This window comes from Solea solea, chromosome 3 (assembly GCF_958295425.1).
Source record: "Solea solea chromosome 3, fSolSol10.1, whole genome shotgun sequence".
NCBI classification, from domain to species: Eukaryota; Metazoa; Chordata; class Actinopteri; order Pleuronectiformes; family Soleidae; genus Solea; species Solea solea.
In genome coordinates, this window is record NC_081136.1 from 27,360,161 (window position 1) to 27,385,235 (window position 25,075).

At 38.6% G+C, this 25,075-nt stretch overlaps 1 protein-coding gene across 1 annotated transcript in view; it reads left to right on the forward strand.

The window, feature by feature from the left end:
- The first annotated feature begins 1,106 nt into the window (after positions 1 to 1,106).
- Positions 1,107 to 25,075, forward strand: part of LOC131456570 (proton myo-inositol cotransporter-like) — a 59,889-nt gene continuing 35,920 nt past the window's right edge. Inside the window, exons 1-3 of the mRNA XM_058625024.1 lie at positions 1,107 to 2,108; positions 12,395 to 12,554; positions 14,049 to 14,257. Of these exons, the coding sequence (XP_058481007.1) occupies positions 1,502 to 2,108; positions 12,395 to 12,554; positions 14,049 to 14,257 (976 nt within the window). The 5' untranslated portion in view covers positions 1,107 to 1,501. The remainder of the gene's footprint in view (positions 2,109 to 12,394; positions 12,555 to 14,048; positions 14,258 to 25,075) is intronic.

Genomic DNA, 25,075 nt, shown 5'->3' on the forward strand with positions numbered 1-25,075 from the left:
ACATTAGATGGGGATTTATAGTTTAATAATAGTCTATTTGTTTTTTGATATTTTTCATGAAAAGCAATATATTTTAAGTTGTGTTGTGGTAATTGTACCTAACACTTTGAGAAATGTTTGCTCTCTTTTGTCTGTTTTGTTTTCAGCAATGACAATATTAATTACAAGCAGTCCTCATAAAAAAATTAACTGTCTTCCTCTCAATAACACAACACTTGTGCCAACATTTTTGGCACTGATATTCATGATAAGTAGGGCTGAAATTAATTGAAGATCTGAATATGTTTATACCTATTCCAGCTTCTCAAATGTGAATATCTACCATCTCACATTTTTTATTGTCTCTGATATTAAATCAAAAGCAGTTTTAATATGCTTGCTTTTGCTGTTCAAATATGTGCTGTGCATCATCATCCTATTATTGACCAAACAATAATCTGGTAAACTAATCATGTAATGTAATGCAATCATGTGTGCCACATGGTGAATGTCCCAGCAGGTACCATAAAGGAAAAACTAGATATACTAGTTAAATGTAACTAACCTGATCAATCTAAAGGTTGCTTTGTTATCTTTATGAATGCACACTTGGATATCTTTTTTCGCTTAAATTCTCATCCAGCCAATCTTTATATTTATATATAGAAGATGTAATTTTCATTAGTTGCTAAACGATTTCCTCTTTTAATAACGTTGTAAAACAGATCATGACCAGAGATAATGTGTGTTTGGAGAAGAGTTGCTCCTCCTGTTCTTCAGAAACATAGACTTGAAGCACTGCAGTCCATCCTCCTGCAGAGGGCAGCTGTTTTCAGATTTTAGATTAATGAATCATTTCAGGAGAAACGTGATGCCACTTTAAAGTCTTTATTTTTATTAATAGGGCCGTACTGTCATATTGTAACCTGTATCTTTTATTTATCATTATTTGTTTACAGTTATGTCTTGTATTATTTAAAAAGAGCAGATGTTGAATCATGAATTGCATGATGAGTTCACGGGAAACTACAGCAGTATTTATTTGCTATTTATTTCATTTCTTCAGTGTTTTGTTATGTACATACATATTTTACAGGGTGTATCATTTTGTGGGTTTTCTATTTTCAGCATAATAATCGAATAGTTGCTGATGAGTCCTCACTCCAGCATCATGCTTCCAAAACATTTCTTTGCGTCATGCCGACGCTGGTAGTGACGAAGTGCTCCAGAACACTATACTCCTCCTATCTTACCTTTGCTCCCAGTCTTCTTCAACTCTCCCATCATCAGGACCACAGGGATGTGATGCTCTGACACTCCCTCACTCACAAGGCTGCACAACAACTTTACTCTACAGCCAGTGCTTTTATTTGGTGGAGTGGTGTAGGACAAGCAAACTTACTGGCAGTAAACTCCAGACTGCGGGGGGTGCAAGAGTTTGCTGTGTGTTTTGTTTTTTACTTTTCTTTTCTGGAAGCAACACATACAATCCAGCAGTCCTGTCCTGTGCTGTGTTTCCCATATGTCGCGAAAGCATGACTACAACCTCCGTAGTATGAGCAACCTGATGGGCGAGCGGTGGAAGAAAGCGGGCGACGGAGGAGAGCGGAGTCTCATCAGAGCTTCGTCCAGCGCCAGCATCGGCAGCCACGGCGCCTCCGCCGGAGCTTCCACCGCCACCGGTGCCCCAACAACATCAACATCATCATCATCATCAGCAGCAGCAGGTTCAGCCACAGCAGCCTCCTCTTCCACGGGGGACCTGGAGAGAGCTGCCCGAAAGCAGTTCCAGCAGGATGTAACGCCCGGTTTCGTCTATGTCCTGGCTGTGTTCTCCGCGTTGGGGGGCTTCCTGTTCGGGTACGACACCGGGGTGATCTCCGGGGCCATGCTCCTGCTGAAGAAGGAGATGCACCTGAACGCGCTGTGGCAGGAGCTGCTCATATCATGTACTGTGGCTGCGGCTGCCCTCTCCGCCCTGCTGGGCGGCTTCCTCAATGGGCTCTTCGGGCGCAGAGTGTGCATACTGTTGGCCAGCTTCTTCTTCACCGTCGGCGGGATCGTGCTGAGCACCGCCCCCGGCAAAGAAGTGCTCCTGACGGGGAGGCTCATAGTCGGAGTTGGGCTTGGTAAGAAATAGGGCTTGACTTATTGGCTAAAATATTATCACTATAAAAATGTTATGTTATAATGATGGAGATTAATATCAGATAATTAGACAGTTTTGTCCCTGAGTTAATGCCATTAAGTGTGTTTTTTTTAAAGCTCTGGTGTAGGTAGGTAAAATGAACCAGCAGTATATCAGTCTATGAAGTTTGTGTGAAGTTCACATCATGTGCAATCAGACTCCCATTGGTCCAAGTAGTAGCTGTCAATCACACTGTGTCCACTTATATCTGCTAACTGCTGTTTTCGTCTAAATGGAAATTTCCAAAAGTGATATCAGCAAAATGAACCAAGTAAACTTTTTATTGATGCTATAAATCAAGTGAGAAGTGGGCTAATTTCCCCACAGACTCTCACTGTAAACTCATTCTATTTGCAAAATGTCTGTGAAGGTTCTCAGTCATCCAGGTCACAGTCTGCTTCAGTAGTCAGCTGTAGTTGACTGGACCTGGTTAAGTTAAGTTGAGTTGAAACAGTGTAATCGTCCTCTACAGTGGCTAAAGGCTATTTCTGTCCTACTTCCTATGGCTTCACCTTTCAAAACAGGAAGCTAATTACATTCTGATATGTGAAGACCACCACAGTAACCCGTCACGCTGGGAACAGGGAGGGTAAATGGAGGAACTCTACACTCTGCATTCTCACAATTAGATGTCACAAATTATTATACACTGGCTGGCCTTTAAACTTGATGATGCTTATTTGAGAATTTTGAGCATGCAGTGTTAAGTCAGTGCTTTTTTTTCAAGTGTTTTGCAAGGAAAGCATCACTGGGTTAAGCTCTCAAATTAGTTTTAAACTGCATTAAGTCTGTGACAGACCTAGACACGAAGTAGCTCTTAATTGGAAATCAGTGAAATTATCACTACCAGCTGGGAGCACTAATGGCAATGTGATACTGATATTGATTTTTGCTTTAACATTTCCACCCACACTTGTTCTCCATCACAAGGTTCAAAGGTCAGACTCAGATTAACTGTCATAGGTCATAAAGCCTAATATATTCCCCCCAACTACTTGGTTTGTTGCGCTATGTGCTCCCTCTGTCTGTTTCCTGCCTCAGGCCTGATATTTGCAGTTACTCACAGCTTCTGATTGCACAGCATGTCCCTCTGCTTGTTCGGTTTGCATGCCACTGGCTGTTAAACAACTAGCTGTGTAATTATCCTTATTGTGATCATTATTTGATTTGGTTCAGTACCATCAAGTGATAAAGAGGGGCAGACAAACTGATTGACAAATAAGAGGTGGATATTGCAGCAACGTGTCTAAAGGAAGCCAAGATAAAGTCACAAAGTACACAGGAGACGTTCAGTTTCAGTAAGGCTGCCTTCTTTAGTGTTGGGACGTACGTACCGCATTCTGCATGTGCAGAGAATAGCTTCACACGTGCATACATGCCCGCGGATCTGTTCTTATCTAAATGAGGAGTCAGTCATTCTATGCATGCACACTTGATCTGACATTCCATTTTAGTAAGGTAGTTTCTGTTGAAAGTGACTGGAAAGTGTTAAACCATAGGAAACGTGCATTCGCCCCATAGTGGAATCAAAGCACCACTTTGATTCCACTATGGGGCGAATGCACATTTCCTCCACCCATTTACATGGAAATGGGTGGATGATAAATTTTTCCTCCGCAATAACCCAAGTGTTTTGTATCTGTATCAAAGTCCAGATAATATTGTATTGAACATTTCTGATACCAGTACCAGTCCCAATTAGACACTAATTTTAGATTGGCTGCTCTATCCCTAACACACAAACACACACACCTGTACATCTTTCTTCTCATTTCTTTCATGCATGTAAATGCCTATTGATCTGAATTTGCTGTTACTCATGAGTCACATCCTCTATGCAAAGGGCTGTTAGAACTGGCTTCCTAGGCTAAGCACCCTGCTGATAGCACTTGACCGCTGCTGCCTCCTTGAGAGTATAGTAAGTGCTCTTCTCTGTGATGCGTGGAGGGCTTTCAGACTGGTTTCTCACCTTAGTTCATTTCTGGAATCGGAGTGGAATGTGACCTAAGTGGAGAGGTCTGTGTTGACTTCCTCTACCTTAAGATTGGCTTAAGGAGTGCTATTTCAAATGCTCCTTGTGATATACATGTTTGTTTATCTGGCGTCAGAAATATGCAGATAGGGAATGCTTCTGGGTTAATTTTTCCACTAGTTAAAAAGGAAACATTACTGCTTAAATGCCTGGTGGAAAGCAGGAGATAATGTGTTAAAGCAGAATACTGCAACATTTTTATTTTAGCATATTCCCTTTGGGGTCATCTGATTTACCAGCAGTGCTGATATGAAAAGTGAGCTTGGATGCAGTGAAGAAACAACTAAAACAGACAAAACCTAAATAAATATATGCGTTTCTTGTGATGTTTTGGCTTCAGAAGATAAACAGTGTAGATAGTGTGACACACCACTGATTCTATACGAAACATTAGCCTTTCCTTTTATACTAAAACAGTTCTCAAGCAGAATTAGCTCTGTAAAGACTGTTCTGGCTGCTGTATTTTCTTTGTTTATCCCTACAGGCTAATTCTTAAAACATATTTCTCAGTACATTCAATTAGAGCAATTTCAGGGGGGTTTATAAAAACAAGTATTCTCCTCATGGGAGATGAGTGCAGTTTATCAGAGCCAGCCACTGCCACTTTTTCTGATTATAAATATTAAAAGCATGTGTAATTTTGAGTAGATAGCACAGTAAATTAGACAGAGGGATCCAATCAAGTAATTATACCCACTATCTGGAATACAAAATTGTGAGCATGTTTATAAAATTCTCCATTTTTTTCAATTCTCCATTTTTAAATCTGGCCACCCCTTGAATCCTGTCTATCATCTCTTTTTCCGTCTAAATATTTATTCACCACGCTGTATTTAAAGCACCAAAATGAAGCCTAATGAAGTATAGGTTATATTTCATTGGGAAATACTGTGGATTACTTTGATGGAATCACATTTTCTTATTGGCCATCTACAGCAAATGTATTAATTATTATCACCACGTTGGCCATTAAATTTCATTCAGCTTGTTCACCAAAACGCACTGTAATGATCACATGTGTAAAATAATTAAATAAAAGGATGTTACTTGTAGCATACCGCGACCCTCTGGTGGAGGATAAAGTGGTAGATGATGACTGACTTGTAACATAATTTAAAAAAAAGTCAATGTCAAGATTGTCCATAAATATCCTATGTTCAACTTCACAATTTCTAGCATTTCATCGACAAAACATTTAAGTTAATAAATCTTTAAATGTATACATATCTATATATATTACATTTTTGCTGTAGCTGTGCTTCAGGTGACTTGGCACCATATTAATTGAATAGAGTTGGTAAGATACGATGTTTATCTTGTTGCTTGTCATTTCTTCTCATCTCCAGACACAAATAATTGTTTTAATGTTGAATAACATTGTCTGTTAACGTTACAGAATGAAGGACAGCATTGTTAGTATCAGTAATGTTGCAAATGAGTGTCTAAGTTGATACTTATTTTTAATATTAATTAGTATCGGAGTATCTTTAGTTTTGACAACCCTGCAGGAAAGTAATGGCAGGGTAGTGTTATTGCTTTCAGTGTTTGTTTACAATCAGCTGCAGCTCATGAAAGGTGTAGGGGATACTTATTTTTTTAAGACATTATAGATAAAAATTATGCTTCCAATTCCCAAAACATGATTGAAAATTCTGTCGCACACACACACACACACACACACACCCACCCTGATTGCTAATGTAGAGAGGAAACTAATCACCCGTGTCATTTCGGCTTTTATAATTGGCTGTTTCATTGTAAATATCTCCTCCCCTTCTGCCATCACGATGTTTACCCGTGCAGTGATCTTCATTATTCAAGCATGCACGAGCCAGGAGCTGATAGATAATTAAACACATTCTTGCGCCCCAATTAGCTGCTAGAGATGCTAATAAGGGGGCACTTTTCATTGCATCCAGTTGTTCCAGCACAAGCCTTTCACTTTTACTCTTTAATCAGTATGACTGCCTCTTCCCAGAGAAGCTGATTGCTTAGTATTTCTGAGCTGAACCCCCCCCCCCCCCCAAAAAAAGGTAATCAGAACAGGAGGGGCCATACCCTAGGCCCCGCCTCCATGTATTGCTACCCATAAGCCTCTGGTAGATCTGCTTCTGGCCAGTTTTCACTGTGCTGACCTTTTGCCTGAGCTCAGGGACTGTTGTGTAATGTGAGTCGTTGTTAGTCTGAGTAGACAGACAGTATTGAACCAGACTGCCAGGATTGACAATGATTTATTACATGACTTGACAACTGTAATCAAATTTAGAGTTTTTTTTTTGTAGCACAGGATATTTCGAGAAAGATGTTTCAATCTTAAAGCAGAAATCAGTTGTTGTTAGCGTTATCTTGGGTTATTTTACATGTCCAGTCCGCAGTAGGTCTGCTAGTAAATTTTGGATGGAAATCTATGATATTGATTTTGTAAATATTGTATTCCCGACTAGAGGAAAATGGACAGTATATTATGGCACATATAAGTGGACACTAGTGTTTTTGTTTATCTTAATGAACCAATTCCCAATATTAATTTTACATCAGTGAATGGAAACATGCATAAATGTGCATTTTCTTCACTTAAAAGAAAATAACTCAATATAATGATATAGCTTCATGCAGACAGATACTGTAAAGTAAGTTGTTGAACGGGAACCCCATAAAGTATTTAAGTCTTTGGTAACCATGGTCAGACTTTAACCACAAAGTCTGAGTTAATATGTCAACAGCTCTTTTTGCAGATACTTTGATTTTGGTTGATTTACTGCCACATTAAATGCCCCATTTACTTTCTCATATTTGTATTCTAAACTAATTTTCAGTAATATTTTTACTTCACTGTTTTCAGTAAAACTCAACAAGTGAGCGAAACTAACAAACATTTTCCCTATGAATGCTTTTCTTTTTTCTAGGATGTGATACTCAGCTCAGGTTGTAGTGCTCCCACCCAAATCTCCCCTTCAAGCAGTGGATTCTCTGTCAGCAGTCGTAATAATTGAAGGGTTCACAAGATAGTTTTTCATTTTAAAAGGCTTCTCTCAGCTGAACATAATGAATTCTTACAATTGCTCACAGACAAATCCACATATGCACGCCAAAGCACACACACACACAGTGTGTATAATCATGTATTCCGGCTAAATTATCCAGCTGTCGAAAATGTAGTGTGCATTGTCCTTGAAAGCAGTAGATAAAGGGTCCAAATGAAATTGTGCTGTTAATTACTTTGTAATAACATTTAATTATTACCTGTAGGCTCACTAATTAATTGGTTGGTTTATGTAATGAAATCACAATTCTTGCACTAACAAGGTGGAAGCTAAGTGGGAACATAATGAGACATTTGTTTGTATACATATTTGTTGTTGTAATGTGGAAACCACTTCTCTAAAATGTCAGGTGTTTGGGAAATGATTTGGTTTTGGCTTGACATTTGTGCATGTCATTATTATTTCTCCTTCACAAGTGGCTGTTTGTTTTCTTTTTTTAAAAATCCCATAAATCCAAGTCATGGAAAAGCGCATAATATGGTTCTAGATATACAAATTTGTTGAAAAAATGTAATGTGAAATTAGGCACACATCCCTAAATTTACTAAGGAAAAGAACTCAAACTGTCCTGCATTTACTGCTAGTTTAATCGCCTTACCCACCACTTTCCGAGTTAAAAGACCGTAGCAGCTTCATCTGCAGGAGTTCACTCTTTTCCTCGAGCGCCACATTTTCACGGATCCTCCATTAGCCTTTAATTAGCTTCCTCCATCACAACCAGCTACTTAGCAGCAGAAAATGTTCTGTCTGTGTTCTTACTCCATCACAGTGATGGAGGAACTAGAGAAGTATCTGCCTTGCACTCTGATCAAGTGAGTCGGTGTCGTGCTTTGTACTTGGTGCCTAAAGGCTGCTTTCACTAGACCAGACAAATCCTTTGTTTAACCATGCTGTGCTGCTTGCAGGCTGAGCCTGACCAGACAATGACTGTGTCTCTCTTTTTTTCTGCACACACAGCAACACACTATTTAGGTGTTGGGTCTGCATCCTCATTTCTGAGGCTGGTTAGGTTTACGGCTAAGAAGTAAATTATGTTTAGGTTAAGGATAAAATAGAATAGAATAATCTTTATAGTCATTGCACAAGACGAAATTTTGTTGGAGCGGTCCTCCAGCTGCACAGGGAAAATGAACATATATCCATACATAAATATACAATAAAACACAAATAGTGCAATTAGATTAGGATTATGCACTAACTAGGCAAGTCCCCATAACATACATTTTTAAATTTTAAGGTGAAGACATTTTTTATGATTAGGATGAGGTTTAGAGCTGAAACAATTACTCGATTAAACGATTATGAAATTAATCATCAACTACTTTGATAATCGATTAATTGGTTTGGTGCTTTTTTATATGTGTGTGTGTGCACATGCGTGCGTGTTAGAGAGTGAGAGAGACAGAGACAGGGTTCCTGGAGCTGTCCCTGGTTCTGAAATGACAGCTCATTATTGAAAAACGGAACACAGTGCGTTTGTTTTGGAATTTCTTATTCATGCAAGTCTCTTGAGGAGAACTTATTTATATAAATATAACGGCTAAATCATCTTAAATTTTACTTGATAATTACAAATAATACTGATTATGATAATGATTCAACTTTCCAGTTAACTGTTTGATTAGGGATAAGGAGCATCTGAGATAATTACAAATATTTATATATAGCATATATCAGTAGATGGTACAACCACAAAGAAAACCCAGCATCTAAATGGACTTAAACTGAGGAAATGAATGGTATAAAATACATGAATAATAAAATACATGAATAACTATAAATGAATAAATTGGGCTAAATTGGGAGAGTCCCAGTCAAAGCAATTTCATTTTCTAGGGTCAATAAACTTAAGCAACATAGCAATACTATGCAGCAAAAGCTAACTGGCTTGCAATGGTATGACCTTTAATGGACTGCACTGCACTTTCTCAGTCACCACGTATTATAAGATGTGAATGGAGATGATTAATTTCTCCATGGATGCTTCAACATCAGATGTAGTATCTAGGTGCACAGGCTGTTTGTAGCATCAGGCGAGGTTTGCACGGAGACAACCTGGTGATGCTTATGGCTTAAATAGATAAAACCAAGGAACCAGGAGGGAAAACTAGCAGAGAGGAGAGGGTGGAGGAGGTCAATTTGTGTGAGGGGAATATAGATAGAGGCATTGCTGCTGATAAGGATCTCTGTGTGTGTGTGGTGTGTGTCTGTGCATATGTTTTGGGTGTGTGCATATGCATAATGTGGCATAAGTATAGAAATATACAGTCATATTCAGCTGTCGGGTAGATAAGGGGGAACAGCTGGAGAACTGCTCTGAAATCAGATCATAGTCAAAATGTGGTGTTCAGTGATCATGGGTTTTGGGGAAAAAGCTTTTGCAAGTTTATCAGCTGATTAATCAACGATAAAAAAATATTAGCTGCATGATTTATCCTTTTGTATGTTGCACAGGACTGTCGCTGGATAGTATACGCACAGAAAGCCAAACAAGTTCCCTAGCTGTGTTTTACCTGCTAACTTTGTAGTATATTTTCAACAGGTGTTGCACAGATGTTTATTTTACAGTGTAGGTCTATGGAGCTTTGTGGGCTGCAGGGAATTTTACTGTTGTAACACACTAAGTGACCAATGGGGAAAACTGGCTGTAAGGCCGAGTGATTAAACCATAACTAACTCTCTTACTCTGCTTTTACATCCACGGATACTGTTCAGTTGTTAAAAATGTTACAGACTGTTAGAGGTGCATGTAATAGGACTTTAGGACGTTTTTTAAGATTATGGGTCTGTGGTGAGATTTTTCTTTAACCAAACTGGACCTGAGGAGTCGTAATGTCCTTAGGTTTTTCCCGTACACTGGCTTCTGCAATTCACATCGATTCTAAAACAGTGTGTTAGTGTTTTTGTTTTGTGTCTTTTAGTTTTGTAATCCAAATACAGGCTCCTTCAAGCAAACCATTGGACCTGACTGAGGGAGTGTTCGTGTGTATACTTTGCCAGGTTTGGGTGGTGAAAAGAAGTATTTATTCTGTCAAACTGCTGAACGGCTGTGTTTTTTAGTAGTAGAAATTTTTTCTGAAACTTTCTATGACCACTTCTTTGTGTTTTATTTATTTATTTATTTATATGTTTATTATTTATTATTATTTTTCACTCATGCTTTAGCCTGTTTGTATTTGCCTCGCTTTACAAGCACAATGTTGCTGTTCCGTCGTTGCTGTCTGTCTTGACATAAAATACATTACTCGCCATGTTCAGTACTGGAATGTTGTCGGGTGACATGAAATGTGGAGCTGTTAAGTATCATCAGCATTATGTTGTGAACTCATATGACAATAATTTGAATTCAACAGACATTTGTTTATATATATTTTGTTCATGTTAATTTAAGTCATGGAACGTTTCACCTGCCAGTTAGAGAGACATACCACTGGATTTTAAAGCAATTATTTAAAGCCATCATGCTGTTTTAACATGTTTTGAAAATGAATGCACTGTACCTTGTTGTGCCATGTTGTACTTTCAAATAGGCACAGGTCGTAAAAGTCAGAGATGCAAGTAGACTGTAGCTTAATTTCAAAGGGGTTTAGGTCTGTCTTTCAGCAGCATCTCTCAAAAGGACATTACTGGACTTCCATCAAAATGCCCTGAACAGACAGACTTCATGCCACAGAGCATTTAATTCGATTTTGACGGTGATCTGGTTCTTGGAATTCTGCCATCAGATGATAATCCTCTGTAAACAAACTAAGATAAAGACTTGGCTAAACATTCAGGTTAAGTTTGCACAGTCACTAAATCAATTTGGGGGGGAAATGCCAGAGACATGATTTATGTCTCTCAATGGAAAACTGGTTTGAAACTGTGAGGGCCTCTCCTCTGAGTATTCAATCATTCAGCACTGAACACTAGACAGAGCCATAACTGCAGGGTGTTGAAATATGAATGTGCCCCAATAGAACTGTGTGGTTTTAAAAAAAAAAGTTGTTTTTTTTGTTTGATAATGATTTTTTCATATTTATACTCATACGTGAGATGCTTTGTATCAAGCCGACAACAAGCAAAAATGAAAAAGGAAATCTGCCCCACTCTCAACTATTGATTAGTCTTCACAGAGCTGCCACAGTGTGGTGCCCGCTCAGAGACAGCAAGGCTGGTTTCTCGGCAAGTGGTTTCCATAGCAACAGGTAGCCATGTAGTCATGGCGGCTGTTAAGGGCAGGGTGGTGGCAGCAGGGAGGGAAAGGGGGGTTGGGGGTGGTGTAGAAGGCAGTGGCAGACTATTAATAGAGCTTATCAGGAGCCAGCTGCAGAAAGCTTAGGTCTCATGGTACCTCGTCGTCAGATCCATCCTCTGCAAACACATGCTGTTTGTCCTGTGTGTATGTTAGTACAGTGTGCATTGTTGTGAATGTGTATCCAGTGTGTGTGTGTGTGTGTGTGTGTGTGTGTGTGTGTGTTTGAGAGCTGTGCATTGGATGGCTGCCCAGTCAGTGTGGTGCACAACCCATTACTGAGGTCGACTGTTTTGTTGTTGTTCTGGTTCTGTAGAGTTTATTTCACTATTACTGTTGTTCATGTCAGGGTGAAAGGTTAAAGTAACTTTGTCACATAAATAGTTGGAAAATTAAAATCGCTAGTAATAACTTTAAAACAGCTGAATTTGTGATTTAAAAGCTAAAGATATGTAACATTTCTGCAGTAAAATATGTAAAAAAACAACAACACAATTGTTGTATTTTGTTCATTAGTGTGCTTTTGTAAGCCAAAACACTCTTTAACGCCATAGAAATCCTTATTTCTATTCAAAGCAATGGAATGTTTCATTTGGATCAACTTATTTCATTTGATTATGTGTAATTGACACTAATTACACCTACTTATTGCAGTTTACCGCATGTACGACAAGCTCTACCCATAATTCACAAATGCACATGGGAAGCAAACAAGACTTCAGGACAATTCCCATGATCCTACACTGCTTCCTGATGTAGTCACACTTGGTCTTTTGTTGATTTTGTTTGTTTGAGAGTTTAGCTTTTTTAAAGCAAGTGTCAGTCAGTGCATTTAGAAACAACTCGTAAATGCCGAACAGTACCTCCCACAGACCAACCATTGCCTCTCTCCCGCTCTTCTTATCCCTGCTGTGCAGGTATTGCCTCAATGACAGTTCCTGTGTACATCGCTGAGGCCTCTCCGCCCCACCTCAGAGGTCAGCTGGTGACCGTTAACACCCTCTTCATCACCGGGGGACAGTTCACTGCCAGCCTCATTGATGGTGCCTTCAGCTACCTGCAGCGCGACGGGTGGAGGTCAGTCACACAGACGCACATCTCACACACATCAAATGCAGGGCTTCAGACCAGCTTTTACAGTATAGGTAGCTTGCCTGTCCTTACACAATCTCGAGTTACATGCGGTTTTCTTAGATGACTGTATACAGTGAGAAGTCTGTTGTAATCTCTCTCTATAATCTCACCATATGATTATCTCATCATTAGATATGATATCAGCATTTTCTTTGGGTTTTATCATATCAAATGCCAGAAAAAGTCATTACAGGACAGACGTTCATTTGAAATGTCAACTGATGCACAGGGCAGCCCCTAACATTTACTGAGAGCAGCCACACTTTATATTTGAAAAGATACAGTATGCCTCTGTCTGGGTTCTCTTTTAAACGTTACCTTCTTGACTCTTTTGTGCTTCTGCTTGTGTCCTTTCCTGTCGTCACACTGAACACACACTGGTTTGTAGCCTCCAGTGCGTGTGAATGTTGTGAGACACTGAAGATAAGAATTGTCCTTTGCAGAAGGATTTGCAGTAGCAGCAGTTCTGATGGGAGACAGCTGAGACCATTTCCTTGAAGAGATCGTTTATAACCCTGTGGATTTGTGTGATTCGTTCCTGATAATGTCTCTTCGCAGGCACTTACTGAGTTTAGACTATGAAGTTTGACGTCATTCTTGTAGAATGGAACGGAATAATAGCTTGATTGAATGGTTTGTTTTTGCTGAGATAAAAACAGGGATTTTGTTCCCCCACTCTTTGAGGACGCATGAAACAGCCTCCTGTTGCTTCTAATTGTAAAGATAAAGCCATCTCCTTCACCTCTCTTCTACCCGTTGCCTACATGCTTTCTATAATTCTGGGCATTGTTAGACTGACCCTCTTTTTTTTTTCTTCCAAAATGAGTGGCTTGCACACATGAGAGGATACAGAGAAACAATTTCACCCTCAACAGAATATTCCAGTGTACGGATGGTTTTGTTTCAGTAATGTTATTCCTTAATTACAGTGGAAATGTATGCCTATTAGTTTTGGTTGGCTGTCAGCGGTTAAAAAGGCAAGGCAAGGCCTTGCATAGTGCATTTCATGCAGCGAGGTAATCAAAAGTGCTTTACAGAAAACCAAATGGTTTTAAAACATAGCAGAGCTAACAAAGCAGGAATAGTTCAAACGATAAAACAACCTTGCAATTGATACAATTTTAAAATGGATGCATTTGGAAATAACAAAAAAGACAAATGATAAAAACAAAAAAGGAAATTGCCATAATTAAATAAATATAAAGAAAATAGAATATGTTACACAGGAGGTGTGGTTTAAAAGATCCTGAGGCAATTGTTTCATTAGTTTATTGAATGTATGTATGTAAATGTAGTTTATTTAGATACTAATTTATTGTTCACCTTAGCCCTATGGTTCATAAAAGATTATACTTTTCCAGAATAATACAGTACTTATTATAACTGTTATTGCTGACTGTGGTGATGTAGTTTCTCCGTACTTCTCTGCCTTTTCAGGTACATGTTGGGTCTGTCAGTAATTCCTGCCTTGGTCCAGTTCGTGGGATTCCTGTTCCTGCCAGAGAGTCCTCGCTGGTTAATCCAGCGTGGACTGACCCAGAAGGCCCGCCGTGTGCTCAGCCAGATCAGAGGGAACCAGAACATCGATGAGGAGTACGACAGCATCAAGAACAGCATTGACGAGGAGGAGAAGGACAGTGGAGGAGGTAAGGGGGTCAAAAGTGGGGGTTCAGAGGGTTTGAGAGTGATAAAAAAACTCAGGTTCTAATCAAAAGTCCAAAAGGAACATATTTTACTTTTTTCATAGTAAAACAATCTAGCTTATGAATAACTGGATGTAGATAATTTCTTTGGAATTTTAAATTTGATTTCATCAAAATCATTAATAGCTTTATTGTTAGTGTCAAATCATACACAACCAAACAAAGTAAGTAAACAAAGTTTTCTAGTTCACTATAAATCCAGCTGTAAGGTAGCTTTAGCTTTGCTCGTTTGTGGCTGAAGAAAAAAATACTACTTTGGTCTGCAAATACAATATAATATATTAAACTGCATCATCATCACAGTCTTCTAGAATTTTCTCCAAACACAGATCACTGGCACCATCTGTAACGGTAAGTAACCGGTCACTTGTCACCTTTGCAAAGGCTCTCTGAAAGACCATAACAATGGATGACCACGTCTAAAGGAACATAGTAATGTAAAAGTAATGATTCATTCTTTGCCCCTGTTATTAACACTTGACAGCTGACAGAGGCTTGACCCTGAACCTCAAAGGCGCCAGTCCCCCCTTTTCACTCACTTTGATTCCCTCATTGAGGCTGATTGGACAGTTTATGTTCTCCTCCAGCAGTGAGATGAAGTTTTAAATGATATATTTCCGACTTAAACGACAGTCAGTTGCTCTGTAACATCTCTTGGCTCCAGCGGTGACCTGTCTATCAAGCAGTGTGAGCAGTGCTGTGGCTACTGGAGTTTGAGTTTTTTGTGGATTGGGTTAAGTAACCGGTCACTTGTCACCTTTGCAAAGGCTCTACAACATTTACAAATATTACTTCAAACATAGTTCATTTTTGTGGACCAGTGCATATGAAGTGATGAATGTGTTAGATGAATGTTTGTGAGAAACCCCCACCTGCACACACACACAAACACATGTAGCATCTCTTTCTGAGGGAGGAGAAAAACGTCACTGTTCCTGCTAAACTTGACAGACAAAACAAACAAAAACAAACCCCAGTGCATGAGAGCCAGTTAGAATAATGCAGGGTTCATAGCACCTTGAGCTAAAAGGAGCAGTGAATAAGATGCATTCAGTGCCCCAGGTAAATTGTATCACTTCTGCGGGGTCCAGATTGTTAGTTGAGAGGAGAGGCTTCTACATGCTTTCAATAAACCTTGAGAATTTCAAAATAAACACACTAACTTCTTGTTTGTGGTAATATATGCGTCACAAATTAGGTAGTCATTGAAGACAAAAGGGGGCCACACGGTTGGTGTAGTAGTTAGAACTCTTGCCTCCAGTCGAAACAAGGGCCTTTCATGGTGTTTGCATGTTTTTCCCGTGTGTGTGTGTGGGTTTTCGGTTTCCTCCCACAGTCCAAAAACATGCTATAGGGGGATTATCAAACTGGACACTCTAAATTGACTGTAGGTGTGAGTGTGAAAGTGGATGGTTGTTTGTCTCTATGTGGCCCTGTGATGGACTGGTGACCTGTCCAGGGTGTACAGCACCTTTCACCCCATGTCAGCTGAGATTGGCACAACGCCTCCCGCGAACCTCATGTGGAGGACAAAGCTGTAGAAGATGGATAAATGGATGACAAAATGCTTTTTTTTCATCAATGCAGTCTCTGTTCAGGGTTCTATCTTTTAAACATAATCATACATAATCGCCTCAAGTGATACGAATAATTGAATATTCATGCCCATCCCTACTTTTAAGTGGAGTTGTTGTGGTCAGCTTTACGTCATTGCAGCTTTCAACGACTAGGATTATCTTTGTAGAGAGAGAAACCAATGAGGTGACAGGAGAGAAAGATGAGGAGCTTGTTGGAGAAATGTTCTTCCTTATTGCGTGTGCTGACCTTTACCTGACCACATGGGATGCTACAGTTTGATATGAGGCTCTGCCAGTGTGAGCCGATGTATTGACCAAAGTTGTCAGAATGATTGAGTTTTATTATCTCATATTCTGTTTCAGTACCACTGATTCTGTTTGTGTACAAGTCTCTAGTAGGCTGTGATCACAAAGTGTGATTTAACCCTATCTTTGTGAGGTCATTTTGACTTGAGGGCTTTATTTTAGGGTTAAGACTTATTTGTCATCTGTTTATGTCTATGAGTGTCCTCTTCAAGGATGCTTTACAAGATGAATATGTGTGTGTGCATCATGATAATGTTTGAGCTATTTTCAATAGGCTTAGGAGCATTATTGATTCATATTGACAACACAATCTAGTTTGGGCAACATCAACAAAGTGGCATCTATGTGGATGTGAAATGCACAAAATAAATAAAAGCAATCAATATTTTTATTATTATTCATAATAATAATAATAATAAGAAGAATTGTACTTCGTTTTTTATAATTAAAAGTAACATTGAAATAGATTTAAGTATAGAAACTAGGGATGGGAATTGGTATCTGACAGTATCGTATCAGTCCGATACTGGTCAAAAATCACTGGATAGGATATTAGACGGATAAAAAAGTAAAATCTGATACAATCCCAAACTCCTATATATCACATGCTTCACTGTTCACAGACTGTAAAAATGTAAATAAAAATGAGCAAAAACATTTTAGCTGAATCATGTTTGATCTGTTTATTTCTTCTTTTTGGGAGAACAATATTTGATACACAATTGGAGAATTGTGTCTTTGAAATGACTCAACACAAACAGCTTCTTAGTTCATACATGGTCTAAAATGACTGTATCAGACTAATATCAGGATTGGTAGATATAGTTTGTGATATCGGTATCGTATCAGACACAAAAAATCACCCACACATCTTTACCCGCGGATTCAATTCTGCCAAAGGGCCCACTTATCCTCTCAGGTAGCCCACAGTGCTGTGTGAGTGAGAGGGGGAGTAGATACAGTAGAGCGGCGAAAGCCAATGTGAGCTTCTTTTACCGATATATTTAACAATATCTACTGCATTACTTATCCAAATAACGTCAAAGTTGACACTGCACTTACTCGTGCCCGTAGCAAGACACCTGTCAATTTTGAAATCGGACCATCAGTTCGAGAGATATGCAAATAAAAGACAGACGTTCCTGGAATTTATAGGTAGATCATTTTATCATCTTCTTTCACCTTCCTGTTTTTAACAATGTTCAGGAAATTCTTGTTCACTTTGACACCTTTGACTAGCGATTAGCTATGTGAACAAATGCTCATCCAACTGTGTCATTTTAATTTCAAACTCTAACCCATAATACTAAACATGGCACCTGCTTTTCTGCCATCTGTTTCTAAATAAAAAAACACATGGTCACATGTTTCTAGACAAGTACTCTAATGTTCAAATCAGTTTTATTTTGTCAGCTCACTGTGCAAAACTCCCGTAGTTTGAAAATCAAATAAGGAAGTATTTTAAATAAATAGATAACATTGTGAGGAATCAGCCAGAAAGGGCAGAAAGTACTTGACACATTATTTGACCTTTTCAATACATCCCATCAATGGATGTAGAACTAAAAACCAATGCTGCCCATGTCACCTCTCATCCACTCTCCTATGGTCACCGTAGTTCTTTTCTTTGTTTTTGTAGCACACATATGTGCACATATATCGTAACACAATTTGTTAACAGCTTGTGTTTGGTGTTTGCGATTGTGAGGTCTCGAGGTCTCTCACGACTACATCCCACGTGGAGAATCTTTTTAATGTGTGACCACCATCTGTGCCACGTCATTTCATGGCTGCACAGCTAGTACGTTTGCAATTTACATGCTTTTTTTCTTTCTTTTTTTTTATGAGGGCTGATATACGACCTGCAGACTAGCTGTCGCCTAGCAACCAGACAGCCATGCAGATGGTAAAGGGGAAATTGTCTGATTTCATATTATTTCTAATTAAGTTCTGTGGAGTTATTTCTTAAGAACAATCTGTCTGAGGAGTTCAGACTACTTCTACAACGTCCTTTAATTTTTTATTTGTATGCATTTTATTGAAACAGTTCTTGAGAGAGAGTGCATGTGCATACCATTGATGGATTCTTCACATCAGTGTTTTTCGTATTTCTCTGTTCGTTCCCGATATACATCAAGATTCAAAAAGATCTCAGTCTAGTAGTGTTGCTTGTGGTAGTTTTGTGGTAGTTAGGAACTGCTGTGGAGATTACGCGTGATGACCCATTGTCTATGAGGAAAAACTGACTGACCCCCGGCTCTCTTACCTTGTGATCGTGACTCTGGCGAGGACAAACATGTTTACCTGTAGCGACTGAAATGTGTATGTTCTCACCTGGAAAAACAAGGGCAAACCATGCCCCTTCATCACTGGTTACCATGGAAACAACACTTCTCTCTTCCCCTTGTTTCTGTCACCTCCAACGAAAATGTGGTTCTTCCCTGTTGCAGACACATGCACACACACTTTAACACGTAATGGATTTCCAAAGTTTCCTAATGCTCAGTGAAAGGAAAGCTGCTATTTTTCATATTGATAGACATTAATAGTAGAATTGTCGTGGAACATATTATAGAACAGAATTAAAGTTATCCATTATCTCCTCCTGTTACAGTCAGTACGTTCTGTCTGACACATTTACATGCAGTGCAAAATCAAACATGCATTTATTAACATTTGTAGCAGTAGAATGAATGACCTTTAGATTCCAGATAAAATTATCATTTCCTATTCCTCTGGATAGTGTTAATTAGGAATTTGAGTATAAATTTACAGGGTTGTGGTAGCCTTCTTAACTCTGAGTTGAATCAATGTTTCTTACACGTTTGAATAAAGGGGTTTGATTTTGAGCCCATGTCTTCCAAATCATGCAAAAGTTTAAGCCAGTGAATTTTGTCTCTTATCTAATAATTGGAACAAATTTTGATTTGAATATTTCATTTGGACATGTTGTAACTCATAGTTTGGTTGTAGAATCTGTGAGTGATTTGTTGTGTTTTTGGTGCTTAACTATCAGGGTTAGGTGGGAGTAATGAGAAGAACTTTTGAGTGCCCACTTCATCTCCTGAAGCAAACCCAAAGATGTGTTGACGATGATAAGGTGTCGTGTTCAAATCAACAAGCGGCAATTACTGTACTTTCAGTCTGAGAGGTGAAGAGGGGGTGTTAGGGTGGGGGGTGTAGGTGTTTGTGGGGGAAAGAGGTCCAAGAGAGAGAGAAAGTGAAGTGGAAAATCGAAGAAATTGGGGCTGCAATTATGATGGAAAAGCAATATTGTGGCAATATTACAGGGCAGTTCTGCCAGCCATTATATTGCCATTCTTCACCATTGAACACATTGATTTCTTTGGAAGGCTTGTTCATAACAATTGTTGTTTCAAGCAACAACAGCAGACAGTTGTAAGCTTACAAAAACAAAGGGCTTACATGGGCACTGAGTGATGGAGGCAGCACCATGCTGTAGATAATATTTTATTGAGCTTTGGTAGAGTATATGACCTTTATGACAGGTTTCAAAAAATTGATATGCTAAGCTTTTAAAAACAACAACAACAGCAGAGGAGAGGAATATTGGTCACGAGACCATTCTGACTGGAGGTCTTCACTTTAGTTTATTTTCTGCTCAGCAGCAATGGGATATACTGGGACTTTCAGGCAACTTGTTGTTTACTAATTGAATTTATGAATAATACTGAAATCAAGGACATTCCTATGGATTTTAACAACAAGTAAACATTATGGCGCATGTACACGTCTTCAGTTATAAGCTTGTTTCCTGCAGTTTTTAAGCCTTAGATTGTCTATTTGTTTTTATTGCCTAACTGCCATAGTTGGGTACATGGGTATATGTGGACACATTCCAGTAAGACCAGGAAGTGGAATTAGGGTTAGCGTTTACAAATCTTTGTGCAATAAAAAGAGCACTTAAGCACAAGGACTTTTTCACCAGTCACATGAACATTTTGGAACATGTGTTCCCTGTTTCCTGGTTTGCCTTGCTGCATTGCACATTCTGTCATTTGTTTGTCCATATTAATTGGAATACATTCCATGCTGCTATTCCCAATATCTGTTTGTTTGCTTTATCTCATGGAGACAGCAGAGCGGCTTAACTCACTGGCTTAAATCTGGCATGTTTACACGTCTGTGTTCATTAATGTGCAATGACACTAATGACAGTTAAATAGATAAAAAAAATAAACATACTTGTAACGTGAAAAAAATGTGCATCCAGCTACCTTGTGAGCTTTTGCATATCATGAAAATCAACAAAATATAAATGTCTGCAATAGATGCATTACATTTTTTATTCCCTCTTCAATTCCAATTTAACAAAATTATATAATGAAAGTCTTTGATGTCTTTTTTGCATTAGAGTAGTTCATATTTTCTAGTCATTTCATGTGATGATGCTCAATGTTGCTTCAAATCTAGAACAAAGAAAATGTGCAATTCCCAAAATTGCACAGTCCTGATAATAGCCACGTGAATGCAGAAACCATAGAAAGTAGCACAAGCCAACAGACTACTCTTCATCAGGAAGAATTCATTAGCAGTAACCCTCAAACTTTAATCAAAGAAGTTACCGAATGAATTGATGGAAAAGAACATTGATTTGTTCCATTTTATGGAGCAATTCACAGGTGGGTGGTGAAATAGTCCTTAAAAGAAAGATAGCTTTCATTCTCTTTCCACCAGTCGGCTTTGATTTCAATAGGAGAAATGAAAGCAATCCGTCAATGTGAAGCACCTTGATGTTAGTTATTACAATACAGTCACTGCTTCATGAACGTTGGAGGCCAACAGACTGATTAAGATGAAAGCACATATTGTCAAAAGTTATGTAGTTTTATTAGAAAGTTTACAAGTTTAAAAAAACAGAGGGTGTCTGATTTAAAGTAGAGACTACATAGAGCAGTAGTAGTAGATAACTTTATTATCCCTGTGCGGCAGTTGGGTTTGCAGCACAATCGCAATCGCAAGGCACTTAGTTACAGGACACCTAATGTAGACAGACCTAGACAGACAACAACATAGTCCATCAGACAACAACAGACAACATAAGGAACGTTCTTTCTACCCACACGAACACGAAACAAGCACCATGGGTGTGACTGGGCCAGCTGGATGACCGGCTTATTTGAACTAATTTAATGCTTTTATGGCATATGTGTATATATATGTGTATATGTAAAGTAATATTCACAATGTCAGTTAAGGTGTGGGGAATTAGGCAGTGTTATGATTATGGGAGCAATATTTATGTTTATTTATTCATATTTGTGGTGAAAAGCAATGTCCTCTTAAACCTGCCTCTCATTTTGACTCATCGTTGGTTTAAGCTCCTGTTTCCACTTTGTTTGAAGGTACAGTGTGTTATGGTACAACAAAAGCAATATGCCGTTTATTTCCAAGTCATTAGCTGTATGGTTTTATAATTTCTATTTCTTATATGACGTGCTGTGCAAATGCTTTCCACACACTGTGTCTGAATGATGTCTGAGGGAGGTTTAGCTCCTACCTACATCACATTTTCCACCCCTGAACTTTAATAATTCATGATATTTGAACATTTTATGAAACTCCACTGCTGCTCTGCGTCTGTTTAAACCCACAAGAAAATCTTAATGAGACCAAGGCCTCATACAGAGGAGAAAAGTGTTTGCAGTCACTGAACAACAGCCCCCATTCAATATCTTAAATCTAAGCACAGCCTACACATTTCGATTTAAGTTGATAGATTTCTTCTTTGGCCAAAATAAATTAAACATGACTCCTACAGATGAAAGGATTGGGGTACTGTTGTTTGATAAATCTAACTAGCTTCAAAGTTGGAAGCAGTCAGCTCACATCCAAGCATCACCAGTTCCTGATAGAAACTGAGTTGACAGCTCGGCTCTCAAATCAAGATTTAATTTAATCTAAACACGCTAAAAGGTACTGTATCCTCTGGCAATATGCTTTTCTGTAAATATGCTACTTCTCGTTCTCCAACTGTGCACACGTGTTGAAAACCAAAACCAAAAGAGGTTGCCTGACAAATATATATCTCACGTGAGAAAATACTTTCATGTAAGACAAGCGAAACAAAGACACATTTCTGGCTTTGTTGTCATCAGTTAGAACAACAATGAGCTGATGGCGTCAGCAGCACGGTGGAGTGCAGGGAAATGAAACCAACGTCCCTTGTGGGACATTATTGTGGATGGTGCATTAGCAGAGAATGCAGTGCAAGGAAAGCTGCTTCTGATGAACGCAAAGAGGGGAGATTAAGGAATTATCTGTCTCCATACTTCAGTAATTGGTATCTCTTTAGGTCTCGTTTATTCTGGAAACAAAGGTGGCTCATGAATGCATTAAACTTCACATTCAAGTTATCCAGTGTTTAATGCTGTTGCAAATTATTTAGTCAATATTTATCAGCTGCAGAATTTTAATGGATTTTTTAAGAAGGAGCAGGAATTTATAGGTTCTTCAGTCTATGCAATAAATAAATATACATTGAGGAGCATCTATAATAGGTAAGATAACATTTTCTGGAGAAGCTAAAATATTTGAAAGTAAAAGGATTTGCTGATGATACAAGGATGGAATGGATGCATTTTATTAAAGCTTTAGTAGGCAGGGTTACTAGAACAGCTGACTGCTACGTTGCATCTGTGATAAAATACAGAATTGCTGGTCTCTGTCCTGAGCATGGAGAGACATGTTACATAATATGGGACAAATTACTGCAATCCATCATCCCTGAAATCCCTGAAATCCCTATGAAAACACAATGAATAAAAGAGAATCTCTAGAAATGATGTGACCTAAACATCCCTCCCATTCCCACTTTTCAAGTTCCGCTTTTGCTGAACACACTGACGAAGTTTCTTTTAAAATTTGCGACGCCTTTGAATGGAAACCTTGCTATCGACACATGTTTTATTGCATTTATTGCATGACTCTCCTCTAGAGGATTTTTAGGTTTCTTTGCAGCATAGGCAGTTGTTGGCAATGCTGGACTAGGAATCTCATCAGGAGAACAGCCAATTGGAGCAACCTCTCACCCAAACAGTCCTGTGATTTCCCAAAACCTGTAATTATTGCGTGAATAAGGTACAAAAAAGATATAATATGCAACATTCCTGCATGCAAATATTTGAACATGATGAGACAAATGTTATATATTTTGTACAGTACTTATATTACCAATCACTGGTACCAAGAAATAAACCCCCGTGAAATTACAACCAAAATAGAAATCACACTGTGGTCTTTGTATGGATTGTATTGGTTTGCTGGTAGTTTGATTTTCTTCCATTTGGCCATAATTCTCAGCCAGAACATGTACAACCTCATTCTGTCACCTGCACCATTCCCGCTGGTATGATTAATAGCTTTTCACCTTACTTCTGCATGTTACAGTTTGAAGCATATTGACACATTTCTGCTGCTTTAAGAGTGTTTGCTCTTAGCAGACATTGCATGTGGTGATTTCAGACACAAATTAGCAGCGAGAGTGTTGAAACTGGATTTTTGAGACGGTGCCTGAAAGAGAATTTTCAGAGACCTGTTATTTTTTTTCTGCCGTGACTATAAAAGTCCCTCACAATGGTGGGAAAGCAAAACAATTCTAATGGCACCTCTGGAGCTTTTCACACATTTGAATTACAGAGCACAGTGTGATTAAAATGAAGGCTCCTTGAACATGTAATCATACTCACAGTATGACTGCATGTTCGGCAAAGAAGCTGTGACTCATCCAGAAAATGCTTTATTCAATTAAAAAATGCTTGAAATTATATAGTATGTCATGGCTACATGAGCTTCATTGAGCCCACACTCAAATTAACAAGCACATAAATAGTTATGACTGAAATGTTTTATGGTAGGTGGTTATTAGCCAGTCATTTTTTTTTAATCTTTTTATTTCACATAAGCGTTAATGAAAAATAGGAAAATGAAAAATTCACATGACATAGGTTATGGTGAATGTCCTCTCCACCCCCAAGCTTTTCCAACTCTCTTATTGTATGTGTGTGCGTGTGTGCGTGTGTGTACACATGCATGTGTGTGTCCCTCAGGGAGACTGCTGTCATATAGGGCAGGTGTACAGCTGGGGTGTCATGAATCTCAATAACTTATTTTGATGAATTACCTGCAGAATGACTGAATGACTCCAGAGATATAATTACTGGCCAAAACCCATATGTGGGAATGGATGCAGGATTGTGTCTGTTTGTGTGTTTGTGTGCCCATGCGGGCATGTGTGTGTCTTGCAGCTGCTATCTAAGGAAAAAAAAAGGTTGCAGCACAGGGATGCATTTTACAGCAAACGTGTTTAGTGAGGTTGTTTCAAACTGGGGATTTGCTCTGTGCAATAATTGGCGGCATCAGTAATCAAAAAATACAGCAGAGAAAATCTTTAAAAATATATGTAAGCTGGAAGTTGATTTCCTTTCCTTTCCTTTGCTTTACTTTACTTTAGGTAAAGTACAGTAGGTTAATCCCACTGATTGTATATTAGTATCCACAAACCATCTACACTTCATCTTTCCGGGCAAAACTGTTGCAACATACTGTCAGGCTTTTGAGTCGGGCTGTATTATATAAAGAAAACAAGTGATGTGTGATATCATTATTGAATATTGTGGCGACAATATGATGTGCAACAGATAAACAAATACTGTAGCACATAACTTTTAAATATACATCAAATGAATGTTTGTTGTCAAATGAGATCACACAATGTTGATTAAGCCAATCAGCTCCACATGTTTTTTTCTGAATAGCAGTGTGAAAGATTTGCGTACATTCGGAATAAGGCTTAAGACACCTAGAACGTGTACCAAAGAAAGTGGATTCTATTGCTAAAAAATAAACCTCTAAGCTC